Source organism: Salmo salar, chromosome 16, assembly GCF_965601325.2.
Source record: "Salmo salar chromosome 16, fSalSal1, whole genome shotgun sequence".
In the NCBI taxonomy this organism is placed as follows: Eukaryota; Metazoa; Chordata; class Actinopteri; order Salmoniformes; family Salmonidae; genus Salmo; species Salmo salar.
Window position 1 is genome coordinate 72372917 of NC_138306.1, and position 14133 is coordinate 72387049.

The window sequence follows — 14133 nt, forward strand, 5'->3', positions numbered from 1 at the left end:
TTGCCAAAAGGCACCTAAAGACTCTCAGACCATGAGAAACAAGATTCTCTGGTCTGATGAAACCAAGATTCAACTCTTTAGCCTGAATTTCAAGTGTCATGCCTGGAGAAAACCTGGCACCATCTCTACGGGGAAGCATGGTGGCAGCATCATGCTGTGGGGGTGTTCTTCAGCGGCAGGGACTGGGAGACTAATCAGGATCGAAGCAAAGATGAACGGAACAAAGTACAGAGATCCTTGATGAAAACCTTGTCCAGAGCGGTCAGGACCTCAGACTGGGGCGAAGGTTCTCCTTCCAACACTTTACTGAGTAAAGGGTCTGAATACTTATGTAAATGTGATTTCAGTTTTTAATTTTTTATAAATGAGCAAAAGTTTCTAAACTTGTTTTTGCTTTGTCATTATAGGGTATTGTGTGTAGATTGAGGGGGGGGGGGGGGGAGAAACAATTTAAGCAATTTTAAAATAAGGCTGTAACCTAACAAAATGTGGATAAAGTCATGGGGTCTGAATACTTTCCGAAGGCATTGTACACAGCTCCACACCCAGACTGTGTTTAGAACACTATGTACAGTGTGCACAAGCTCGATTTCAGCACATACACTGTCTTTCCACTAGAGTGTGGGGCTGCACTATACATTTTGGTGCTTCCACTCTATCCTCATACTCTCTTTTTTGTTGCAACATGTGGAATTAAGTGTGGTCATGAATGCTACCAACCAGTGTTAGAATCCCAGTAATGTAATAGATGGAATATCCTATGTTATGGGAACTGAAGTAAGCTACATGCCAACTGTGAAGGAGAGCCTTCACTATGGACAATTTATTTTAATATATGGATTAAAGGTATTTATTGCAGTTTTTAAACTGTAAATTATTGTGTTGCAATGTTATTTATTTTCTGTTTCGATTCATAATTAATTTGATCCATAACCTGCACTTTCTATCATCTCCAAACTTTTCCTGTTGTATTGCATTGCTCATTGTATTGCCTAATTTGTGGGAGTGGCTAATCGGCACAGGAGCCTGCAATGTTTAATCGGGGCCTGTGTTTTCTTGAAAAGGTGTGTTTCCTGACTGTGTGGAAGAGCCATTGATTTTAGCCACCAGCCATGTGCGTTTACTTTAAGTCTGCAGTTTTTAAAATAAGTACTTTTATAACTATTTATTTCTCAGTTCTTCTTTTAAGCCTTTTAGATAAGGTATCAGCCAGCTTGTCACACCAACTTCCAAATAAAGATTCTCCTGTCCTTAACTATGAAAATGGATGAATGTTACTGAAGTACTGTGGTAATAATTTCCATGCCCCTGTCTCCTCAGGCTTTGTCTACACATGAGTCAGGGCTTTTCAACATTCTTAAGATGGTTTTGTCTGGTTAAGAAAGACATACACACTCTATACCTCAGTTCATCGGGGCATGGGCTCTATAAGAAATGGAATGCATTCCACAGGGACGCTGGCCCATGTTGACTCCAATGCTTCCCACAGTTGTGCCAAATTGGCTGGGTGTCCTTTGGGTGGTGGACCATTCTTGATACACACGGGAAACTGTTGGGTGTGAAAAGCCCAGCAGAGTTGCAGTTCTTGACACAAACCAGTGCACCTGGCACCTACTACCATACCCCGTTCAAAGGCACTTAATTGTTTGTCTTGCCCTTTCATGGCATATCTACACAGTCCATGTCTTAATTGTCTCAAGGCTTAAAAATACTTATTTAACCAGTCTCCTCCACTTCATCTACACTGATTGAAGTGGATTTAACAAGTGACATCAATAAGGGATCATAGCTTTCACCTAGATTCACCTGGTCAGTCTATTTAATTGAAAGAGCAGGTGTTCATAATGTTTTATACACTCAGCGTAAATTATTTTCAGTGGCCTTGTGTTTTCTATGGAACTTTCTATCTGGTATTTGGCATATCTGGTATCTATAAACGGATAACTAACCGTTTGTAACCCTTTATAAATCATTTTCAGTATACCTGAAAGTGTTACTGAAATATGCACTGGTACATTCGAAGCGTAGTTTCATAAGTACATATAGGATCAGAAGCCAGACACTGGACTAGACTGGATGCTACAACATTCCCTGCCAACCACAATTTAGGTTTTCATGTTTGCCACTCCTCTCTGGAAATCCTTTACCGGCTGTTTCATGCTCTTCTTCACACCAATGTTCGAGACGCTTTCAGTCGACACCTCAGCCATTCATCATAATGAAAGCAGCTTGTACTGCGTTTCATGACAGTCCGTGACATGACCACTTTGATGAGAGACGATCTACAGGAGACCTTTGACCTTCCACAGACACGTTCCAGATTGGTTAGTGCTATCCGGGATCCATGGGACATCCCTACACTAAGTCCTAACCTGCTAGGAAATCAAAGAGAACGCCAACTCTGTACAGATTGCAAGCACATTGTGAATTGCATTAAGTATTGGTTGAGAATGTGCAGAGATGCTATGGATTGATGATTTTTAACCACCTGGCTGCACGACTTTATGTTAAAATGATGTCATCAGCTATCAGGAAAAGCTGACTTTATGTCCTTGCCAAACTCCTTTTCAATTTACTGCACATGTGTACATGCACCACACGATATGTACATCACACTGGGAAAACACGTCAGATCACCATCTTGTCATTAAGCATGAATTCAACTTGAAATGAACCAAACCTTGAAACATTATAGTTGCTTGATGGTTGAATTGAACTGTGCAGAGATCCCTTTGGGCTGATCAGCACCATAAAATAAGTGTTAGAGAGATCCTAACCATGTTTTACTTGTCTCCCCATGAAAGGGGGAGGTATCTGAACCAGATTTGAGCAGGCCTATTTGTCATGACAGCATTCTTGAGTGGCAGCTCACCTCTGATTGCGTTCTGCCTCCAGGTTTGGAATACTGTGGGCTATAAAAAAAAACACGCTGTCACCACCAAGTGCACAGCTGGAGCAGAGCTGCATGATTCTCTTTCTGGCGGCCAGAAGTCTGGCGGCCAGGGAAATGGGTTTGGATTTTCACTACCTTTGCATGAGCTCTATATTCCAGATTTTTTTTTACTCAGAGTGGAGTGAATCAAAAGTTTAAAAAAAAGATTTTCCTATTTAAAAAATGCCAATCCATAAAGACAAGGTGAACATGGTATTGTGAACTGAAACTGATTGTTGGAGTGCTAAATTCTCTGGAGGAGTAGCTACAGCTATTCTTCTAAACAGTTTTATAGTCTTGCCTCACCCCTTGCAGCTGCAGCCAAAGACTAGTGCCTTCACATGAATGTGAATCATGGAAAATTGTGCTAGCAAGGTGCGCTGTCTAGAGCCCTAGAAGTAAATCACTACCAGTCTCCTTAATAAAAGCTTTGCTTTGTTCTGTGGGTGAGGCTTCCAGAAGCTATTATTCCCAGAATGAGACATCAGGTCAATATGGGGCAGAAATGGGAATTTACCCTGGTCACCAGTGGATAATAGTAAAAGATACGAGGCAACAAAAAGAACGGACAAAGGCCCATACACTGACTACGACTATAGTCTTAATAAAATGGATCTTTGTTATTACAGCCCGGAGGTGCCATCCCAACCCCCATTTATAAAAAAACTACAACTATTAACATTTCACCCCCACACTCTCCCCCAGCTTAGCCTTGCCCCGCAAAAGCTCCTTGCCCCACCCTTCTCCAAACATGGAGTGGCTGTGAGTGAAAGGGGGCTGGTTCTGCCTCTACTGTACTTACTGTGTCTGTGTGAGGATGGCTGCAGCTAAAGAGACCTCAGGGAACCCAGTGTGAACCAGAGCACAGACCTCCACAGACCCTCTATTCACTGCTGCCATACTGCAGACATCCTACCTGACCTGACCATCTCCCATCCTACAGACTGGACACCATCACAGGAGCAGGACAAGATCAGGAGTCTAAGTGGAACTTAACCTGAACAACACTTGAAACTGTCTTATTCTTTCCTCTGCCTCTCTTGCTCTCTCTGATTCTCTCTTTCTCTCACGTTCATCTTTCCCAATCCTGAACACTGAGCTGAGCCTGGAGCACTGTATTGTGAGTATGTGCAGGATCAAGTTACAATGATACAGGTTATGGGTCTCAGCCAATGGTGGACTTTTGCACCTCTGTGTTGGTGTGCAGATTTTCATGTGTGACAAGTTTCTACCTGAACACAAGCTGAATTTACTGTTCTCTCTCTCTCTCTCTCTCTCTCTCTCTCTCTCTCTCTCTCTCTCTCTCTCTCTCTCTCTCTCTCTCTCTCTCTCTCTCTCTCTCTCTCTCTCTCTCTCTCTCTCTCTCTCTCTCTCTCTCTCTCTCTCTCTCTCTCTCTCTCTCTCTCTCTCTCTCTCTCTCTCTCTTTTTCTTTCTTTCTTATTCTCTTTCTCTCTCAGAGGAGGAGAACAGGTGGTGATGTCCCCTTCTCTGTACTGGTTCTTGCTGCTCTGTAGACTCCACAGTCTCTGGGCTCAGGATGACTATGATGAGAGAACCGTGGACAGGAGAGCCAAGAACAAACTACTGACAACCAACGTCATACCCAAGAATGGCCAATGTAAGAGTTCCGAAAGTATTTATTCGTTTGAAAGGAAAGACACAGAAAAGCTTTTCTGAGACATAGTGTTGGCTAGAATTGATAGGATATCTTCACTTCTGAAAATACTACATGGGTAAAGCATCCATCACCGAAAAAATGTGTGGCTACAAGAAAATCTCATTTTAAAGAGTCATTGGCAAATGATGGGATCCACTTAAAAAATGATTATATTTCACAGCCAGGCTTAGAAACCCATCCATCTCAGTGGCAACCATTCTGTTCCTTGAACGTTTTTTTCCCCTCAAGAGCTGGGTATCCCCAGGCACATTCTTTCTGACACGTTTCTTTGAACATAAATATGATTTATTCCCGGGTTTATATTGGATAAGTGCCCTCGCTCCTTGAAAAATATTGTAGATTAGGATGCCTTGTGTGACTCGTTTCTCCTAGAGCCTTTTAGATATCAGACAGGAATCAGGAACATCAGTTCACAGTTCAAGTCATGGCGCCCCTCCAAGCTTCACTTCCACCTTGATAAATAAATCATATCAGATCTTTTCTGGGTTCAATCTTCTCTCTGAGTCATTAAGGTTCAGTATCTGTAATTTAATCTTCTGAGTGGCTTTGGTCTAGCTTAACCTTCAGAGTTGTGGTCAGTTGCTGGCCAATGTTGGTCTTGAGCTGGATGTGAGAAAGTACCTAGATTGACCCAGGTCTGATCTCCTGTTTTGAAATGGTAGTGACCCCCCAGCTCTGTGAACCACTTACGTAATGTAGCTAGCTAATGTTGTACCCGGTACGTACATGATGATTGCACTGATGAATGATCCTTCTTTGGTGTTAGTGGTGGACATGAGAAAGTACCTAGTTTTACCCATATTGGATCTCCTGCTTTGAAATGGGGTTGACGCCAGCTCTGCCCTCTGCCATCCAAAGACTGACAAATTAGCAGGAGCTAGCTACGTCTTGTGTAATGTGCATGGTAAATGATAAATAAACAATTGGTTAACACTTTTTCATGTTCTTAGCACTTTTGAACGATGACTGTGGCCTGGAGCTGGCCTTCCTGGTGGACAGCTCGGAGAGCGCCAAGGACAACCATGCCCAGGAGAAGAGGTTCGCCACAGATGTGGTTGAACGCCTGCAGGGGGTCAATCTCCAGACGGGGCGGGCTCTCAGCTCGCGAGCCGCCCTCCTGCAATTCAGCAGCCATGTGATCATCGAGCAGACCTTCAAGCAGTGGCGCGGATTGGCCAACTTCAAGGCTCGCATTGCACCCATCGGATACATCGGCCACGGCACCTACACCACCTATGCCATCACCAACCTGACAAAGATCTACATGGAGGAGTCAGAGCCAGGGAGCATCAGGGTGGCCATACTGCTGACAGACGGCATCTCCCACCCCAGGAACCCAGACATCTTCTCCGCCGTGGTCGACGCCAAAAACCAGGGCGTGAAGTTTTTCATGGTGGGCATCACGCCTGCGGCCAATGACATCTCCAACGTGGCACAGCTCCGCCAGCTGGCTAGCTCCCCAGCCAATCGCTACCTCCATAACCTTCAGGACAGGGGCATCGTGGACAAGGTCATCAAAGAGATCGTAAGAGCAACGTCATCACGTTTCGTCATCTGGTTCAGGTTGTGGTTCGTTGAGATGTAAATTCAGTCCACATTTTTCAGGTGTCTAGAGAAAAAGGTCTCTGTAGTTTGCTGTATGTGTCTTATGGCTGTATAACTGCTTAAGGTAGGGCATTTTAAATCTGTGTGGACTCCTCCCTCTTGGGAATTGGCATTCACCATCGGAATGACAAATCAGGCTTTGTCAAAACAGGGCGCCCTCAGGGCCATAGTTTGCTAATCACTCTTTGGATATTATCATGTATACAACAAGCTGGGCCTTGAAAATGGTTTGAGAAGAAATGGATGCAAATATATTTGGATTACACAATATTATGTAGGCTTACTCATGTCAAGACTTGCATGCTTTATCTTTGCTGGTTGAAGAGGACTCATTTATATTTAGTGTTTAAGCATCTCCTAACAGTCTAGGACTAAGAATATTTGATGCTTTTTGGGGGCATCCTGTGTGGTTTCAACTCGCTGCACCTGCTAAGGTTGTCATAGTTGCTGGTGATTTGGTCCCCTCTGTCATCACAAACACAGTACCTTTATATTCATACTGTTATCGCTGTAGCACCTTGTTTAGTCTTCACTTGACATGGGGAAATGCAGACATCAATATTTTTGACTGTGGCCCCTGGCTGGTGTTTCTGAGGCATTTTGTTGGAAACCATTCTGGTGTTTCAAACTATTTTAACCACATTCTTTTACAACTGAAACCTTAGGTATAAGTAGTCATGGAAATTAACCCTTTGATGTCTGTCCAATAAGACTAATTAGGGCATGAAACAGTACAGTAGGTCTAGAGACACAATATGAGTTCAGGACCTGTTTAACTATAACATTGGTTCTACGTTAAAACTATTTGTGGAAAACTGCTGTGTGCAGTAGGAAGGAAGCTCAGCAAGATCACGCATGGCTGAATAGCTCAACGAGTCTCACGCACACCACTCGACTTCTCAACCAATTGTTGACGCAGGTGCTAGACATAACACGATCAAGAAAATCGGGTCATGAAATCCACATTAACCATCTGTACTTGCATTAGATACGCGCTCTACTGCTTGATCCATATGGACTGGTTCGAGTTGCGTTCGGGTACCCAATAGCACCCAGTCAACACAGCGGCTTCATCCTGTTTCAGGCAGCATCTGTATGTCATAAGGCTGTCTGTCCCATTAGCTTGTCTTTTTATCTCTTTTATGCTTCCGTCTCCGGCGGGATCAGCTCCAATCCTCTCACGGTAAAAATAAACAGACCTTCTGTGGCGGCTTCAAGTGTTTCTCTGGGAGCGGAAATATACTTTGGATGCTCCGAGAAGTTATGTTGAACATTGCATGTGGTTTGTGTTTGTTTCTGTTGAATTTCGACCATTCCTCCTCCATATGGAATGTGGCTGGCTTTCATGTCCAGACCAAAAAAACAATGTTTGGAGAAAAACATTCTTCTACCAGTTTTTTTAGGATTAGGCCTCCAGCTGACAGGATCAGTGCTGGAGGTTGTAGTAGACTTGTACAGTGAGATGGAGGCAGAGACTGATATGGACTAAGAACTAGTCACACAGCTGAGTTTACAGAGCCCTGGGAAAACTTGTCACTCCTGTAATGAACACGAATGGGAGAAAGAGAGCTGGTTTCAAGCGCAGAGCGCAGCAGGTGTTTATTTGTAAAGGACCACAGGAGGCGGCAGGTAGCTGGGTCCAGGGGCAGGGGCAGGCAGAAGGTCATACACAGGGGGTCCAAACAGGCAACAGTACAGGCAGGGAAAAGGATAGTATCGTCGTCCGGGAGATCAGGCAATTGGTTGATAACAGGAAATACGATAGGCTAAAGAACAGGCAGGGAATAGGCAAAAGAAAAGTGGCCTGGAAAGTGAGCTGTGTTCAAGGGATCTACGTGTTTGAGGGTGTGAGTTGGAAGCAGACCTTACAACTCCAGCCTAAACTCTCCTGAAATGTGCAACTTGAACAGGTTAGATGCCCAACCCCATGTCACTGGGATAATCCAAAATGCACCAAACAGGTATTTCATCAATCAACATTAAAATAACCAGTCCACAAAACATTCCGCGGTGGTGTAGCCTACACATCGGTGATGCAATGTAACTTTAAACTTCGAATAAACGTTGTTAAACGTTAAAGCTAGGCTACTCGTGTTTAATCTTCTGTATGACAATATGAGAGCTGTGTCAAAGTAGGAATCTGATTGAAATCGCAAGCAACATGAATAAACATATGCAAACATTAGCAATCCGTGTTTGTCGCCAAAGTTTAGGGAAAGGAACCACTGGGCAAAAGTTGGTTGAAGAAAAAGTTGTTTCCACATCATTTCAACAATAAAATTCAATGTGATGACATTGAATTAACATGGAAAACTGATTAGATTTGCAAAAACGTCAACAACGTGAGGGAATTGCATTTTTTACACCCAACTTTTAACCTAAATCAAAACTAGACGTTGAACTAACGTCTGCGCTGAGTGGGAGAGGAATGTCCTGACTTTGTTCAACAGTCACTGTCTCGCCATGAGATATGTGTAGAATAAATATGAAGCGCACTAAATTTTGACCAATTATTTGTTTTTCTCATTTCACAGACAGAGTTGGCTGATGAGGGGGTAAGTCCTAGTTATCTAGGCCTACTAATCTTGATATACTGCAGCCTTTTCACACATTATTCAATGAACTCTCCTCTTTAGGAGTCTGAACTCCTGTCTGACCCCCTATGTTGTGTCCCTGTGGTTTTAGTGTCCTCTGGCCCTGAAGTGTGCGTGTGACAAGGGAGAGAGGGGACCCATTGGCCTCCAGGTAAGTTTCTGAACATGACCAACATCTCCCTCACGCTCCCCTCGACATCAATACATTGAGATCACAGCCCCCTTTCGAACTGAACATCCTGTAGTGGACGATTACTTCAAAACTGAAGGACAGTACAGTACCAACACACAAAGCCTGCCTTGATGCTTACACGTGAGATAATTGAGGGGCTTTGGTAGGCTTTAGTGATTTGTGTGGTTAGAGGCGATTCATATCTGCTTCCCTGAAGCAGTGATAATGTGGCAAATGCTTAACACTCCTGCATCACTTTATGATCAGCAAGCTGGGACAGATATCGGCTTGGGAAAATCGGCAGAATTCTGCTGTTATAGTTTACATAAAAAAGTATGTTTCCGGTTTATCTAATAAAGATGCATTTGTTTTTTTGGAGTCAAAGGCAGTCACAATATCCACATAAGTAAATACAGTTGAAGTCGGAAGTTTACATACACCTTAGCCAAATACATTTAACTCCGTTTTTCACAATTCCTGACATTTAATCAGAGTAAAAATGCCATGTCTTTGGTCAGTTAGGATCACCACTTTATTTTAAGAATGTGAAATGTCAGAATAATAGTAGAGTGAATTATTTATTTCAGCTTTTATTTCTTTCATCACATTCCCAGTGGGTCAGACGTTTACATACACTCAATTAGTATTTGGTAGCATTGACTTTAAATTGTTTAACTTGGGTCAAACGTTTTGGGTAGCCTTCCACAAGCTTCCAGCAATAAGTTGGGTGAATTTTGGCCCATTTCTCCTGACGGAGCTGGTGTAACTGAGTCAGGTTTGTGGGCCTCCTTGCTCACACACGCTTTTTCAGTTCTGCCCACACATTTTCTATAGGCTTGAGGTCATGGCTTTGTGATGGCCACTCCAATACCTTGACTTTGTTGTCCTTAAGCCATTTTGCCACAACTTTGAAAGAATGCTTGGGGTCATTGTCCATTTGGAAGACCCATTTGCGACCAAGCTTTAACTTCCTGACTGATGTCTTGAGATGTTGCTTCAATATATCCACATCATTTTCCTCCCTCATGATGCCATCTATTTTGTGAAGTGCACCAGTCCCTCCTGCAGCAAAGCACCACCACAACATGATGCTGCCACCCCCGTGCTTCACGGTTGGGATGGTGTTCTTTGGCTTGCAAGCCTCCCCCTTTTTCCTCCAAACATAACGATGGTCATTATGGCCAAACAGTTCTATTTTTGTTTCATCAGACCAGAGGACATTTCTCCAAAAAGTACGATCTTGTCCCCATGTGCAGTTGCAAACCGTAGTCTGGCTTTTTTATGGTGGTTTTGGAGCAGTGGCTTCTTCCTTGCTGAGCGGCCTTTCAGGTTATGTTGATATAGGACTCGTTTTACTGTGGATATAGATACTTTTGTACCTGTTTCCTCCAGCATCTTCACAAGGTCCTTTGCTGTTGTTCTGGGATTGAGTTGCACTTTTCGCACCAAAGTACGTTCATCTCTAGGAGACAGAACGCGTCTCCTTCCTGAGCGGTATGATGGCTACGTGGTCCCATGGTGTTTATACGTGCGTACTATTATTTGTACAGATGAACGTGGTACCTTCAGGCATTTGGAAATTGCTCTCAAGGATGACCCAGACTTGTGGAGGTCTACACATTTTTTTTGAGGTCTTGGCTGATTTCTTTAGATTTTCCCATGATGTCAAGCAAAGAGGCACTGAGTTTGAAGGTAGGCCTTGAAATACATCCACAGGTACACCTCCAATTGACTCAAATGATGTCAATTAGCCTATCAGAAGCTTCTAAAGCCATGACATCATTTTCTGGAATTTTCCAAGTTGTTTAAAGGCACAGTCAACTTGGCGCATGTAAACTTCTGACCCACTGGAATTGTGATACAATGAATTATAAGTGAAATAATCTGTCTGTGAACAATTGTTGGAAAAATGACTTGTGTCATGCAGAAAGTAGATGTCCTAACTGACTTGCCAAAACTATAGTATGTTAACAAGAAATTTGTGGAGTGGTGGAAAAATCTGTTTTAATGACTCCAACCTAAGTGTATGTAAACTTCCGAATTCAACTGTAGGTCATTGTAGTCTTTCACCTATCTGACAATTTCGACTGTAGACTGTTCCCTTGGTGACCAGACATTGTAGAATATTATAATCAGAGGGTTAAAACCTGGAATCCCCACTGGATGTACATTGATGTACTTTAGTTTAAGGGCCTGTGCACAGTAATCACTGCCATTATCCTATAACAGCCCAAAAAAGCAGTTTCTCAGACCAGAAGCGGCTGCCACACACTGATCAGATGATGTTGAGGCGTACACACACACACACACCACAAATGAGATTTTTCTCTCCATACCATGCTGATGTGATTCCCCTTCCCTCCACAGGGCAAGAAGGGGAATTCTGGAGATGATGGGAACCCAGGTGTTAAAGGATCAAAGGTATTAAGTGATTTGCTTTGCCTGTGTGTGTCTTCTTCCAGTTAGTCTGTCATTCTGTTTTCAAAACCTTAATTCTCTCTTTCTTACAGGGTGAGAGCGGGTTCAGTGGACTTCCTGGTCGAGATGGGGAAGAGGTCAGTACAGAGGGCATACCCGAAACACCTGCTGTTATATTATTAGATGAATGTACACAGCTATTGGCACAGACTTCAACAACTCAGTATTGCTAACAATAAAGACAAGGATTCTGTTTTGTGGTCTGTGACAATGTTTTGATCACTGTCTCCTTGCTAATCAAGATTGTGTTGTTTCTACTCAGGGCAAGCCGGGCTACAAAGGAGAGCAGGTAGAGTATGAATCTCCAGATTAATATCCCTCTGGGTTTCCTAGTATTTAGTAAATATGACACAATGTACCTATCTCATTTTTCTTGTAGGGAGAGAGAGGAGAATGTGGCACACCTGGAATCAAAGGAGACAGGGTATAGTGTATTTTTCTTTTGTTTTGTCATCAAATGTTTTTTTTTAATCCCACCCTTACCAAGGACCTAAGGCAGGGGTGTAAAACATACGGCACGGTGTCTTGATTAGGCACACGGGGTCAAAGTGTCTTCTTTAGCTCCATACATGCGAGCAGCAGTGTATTTTTGTTTAATGGTATTTTATGTGTTTAGCTTTAGTGTCACTACATACCACTCTGTTTATACTTTAGCCAACCTTTAGTGTTGCTAGCTAGTTATTGTTTGTCTGGGCTATGATGTTGCATTGATGAATGCAGACAGTGTGAAACCCATACTACTATGTGTCGACTGTGCCTCCTATGTTTGTTTGTCATGTTTTGACATGAACTGATTGACCCCCTCCTTCTCCAGGGGCCTGAGGGGCCAGTTGGAACCAGGGGAAACAGAGGGCTACAGGTAAGCCTCTGTTCTAGAATCCTCTGTGTCGGCCATCTTTGTTAAGCTAGGTAGTTTCAATGGTTAGTCACTGACAGACCCCAGTTTACTATCTAAGTAAAAAATGTCCTCCAAGCTGTCCTCTAAGTTTAAAATTCAATTGTGTTTGTATACCTGTCCATTTGTAGACTACTTTATTCTGTCTTCTCACAGGGGTTACCTGGTCCAAATGGCGATGCCGGGCCTGAGGGTCTCATAGGGAAAAAAGTGAGTTTTATTTCATAAAACCCAATTCCTTTTCATTAACAGAGTGTCATTCACAGAAAGCCATTAGTTAGAGGAACCACATCTGCCCTTAGGATGAAAGAGAAAACAACTACTTTGTGACTGACTGACTGATCTGTCTTACGTGTCTATTCACTAAGTCAGTGCCAGAATTTCCCCCACTCCTTAGTTTCAACCCATTGATCAAAGGTAACCTTTTATCTCAAATCTATACAGATAACTAGATTATAGTTTATTGGCTGGACTACATCGATTATGTCTGGGTGTATGGAATCTGGTTTGGATCAGGTCTTTGGTTTCTTGGGTTCATGGTTGAAGAAAATTGGCAGTCCAACACTAAGTCCAGACCGTAACCAGAAAAAGTCCCATTCAAGGCCATGAAAGTAATTTTGTCAAATCACCACCATAATAAGAGTATTTCTGTGTTCATATTTCAGAACAACCTATGGATTCTTTAGACATACAGAATAGTGAAAGAATGCATACTGAGAGAAAATAGAGGAACTTTACAACTTATTACAGCGGGGAAAAATGGGACTTCTATGACTTCAAAGAAGGGCTAAGGATTTATAAAATAATTATTATAATAACTATAATTATATTATGCTTTTCAATGATGTTCTGATTTAATCTCTCCAGTTTTTGTTGGAAAGGAAAGGGTTAACACTGAAGTGAAAAAAAGATCCAATCAGGATTTTTCTTTTGCTGGTCTCTGGGGGGATCAATCTAGCTAGCTAAGTCAGCCATTGGCTAGGCCATCAGAAGCAAGATAGAAGGCTTTTACCATTCAGCCTGTATTAGGGAAACATTTTGGAATGACAGTGGAATCAACCAATCGCATTTTAACTTAAGAGCAGGGACTGTTTTTACAAAAGCCTATGGAAACTTCTCGAAGGCTAACAGTTCACTATGCAATAGCGAGCTATAATTTTTCCATGGTCCAGTTAGCTTTTGTTGTAGGCTAGTTTGCAGCAGCAGCAGCAGCAGCAGGAGTTGCTGTCGAAGAGGATGTTGTTGCTAATTTGTTAGCTTCCCCCTTTTCAAGAATAACTTCAACAATAAGTTAAGTTTCAAATGATCATCATCTGGTGAGTGGAATTGTGTTTTTTTATTGTAGCGCGCTTGCTGCTGTTAGCCATCTCTTTGACAATAACTCATGTGTATGAAACTTTGTTGCATTTAAACTTTAGGTGACCAGTTACTTTGTGTGCCAAACTTGAAATGTTTTTTTCAATGGGAAGTAATACATGTACATTTCGATTGGGAAATGCTTAATGGTTGTGTTTTTGTATTTTTATGATTGGGACCTACTGGCTTATTATGTGAATGGACTGCTTATCCTTTAACATCATGCTGTGTGTGACTGTTGTCTTTCCATCGGCCCTATGCAGTGGTGTAGTGGTGCCTGGAGAATTTTGCCAAAAAGTTCCCAAACAGTATGAAGGAAAGGTACCCGGTGTGAAAAATCCTATGTTATCCTATGTTTTTAATGTGTTTTCCTATAGATTTTTCAGCTTTTCACTCTCAAAATCACTCTAAACATTTTTGTA

General features: G+C 42.5%; 1 protein-coding gene across 1 annotated transcript in view; it reads left to right on the plus strand.

Moving 5' to 3' along the window:
- Positions 1-3724: 3724 nt before the first annotated feature.
- Positions 3725-14133, plus strand: part of LOC106574546 (uncharacterized) — a 36614-nt gene continuing 26205 nt past the window's right edge. The window contains exons 1-11 of the mRNA XM_014150504.2: positions 3725-4052; positions 4391-4551; positions 5562-6136; positions 8751-8771; positions 8902-8961; positions 11350-11403; positions 11493-11537; positions 11723-11749; positions 11840-11884; positions 12275-12319; positions 12512-12565. Of these exons, the coding sequence (XP_014005979.1) occupies positions 4410-4551; positions 5562-6136; positions 8751-8771; positions 8902-8961; positions 11350-11403; positions 11493-11537; positions 11723-11749; positions 11840-11884; positions 12275-12319; positions 12512-12565 (1068 nt within the window). The 5' untranslated portion in view covers positions 3725-4052; positions 4391-4409. The remainder of the gene's footprint in view (positions 4053-4390; positions 4552-5561; positions 6137-8750; positions 8772-8901; positions 8962-11349; positions 11404-11492; positions 11538-11722; positions 11750-11839; positions 11885-12274; positions 12320-12511; positions 12566-14133) is intronic.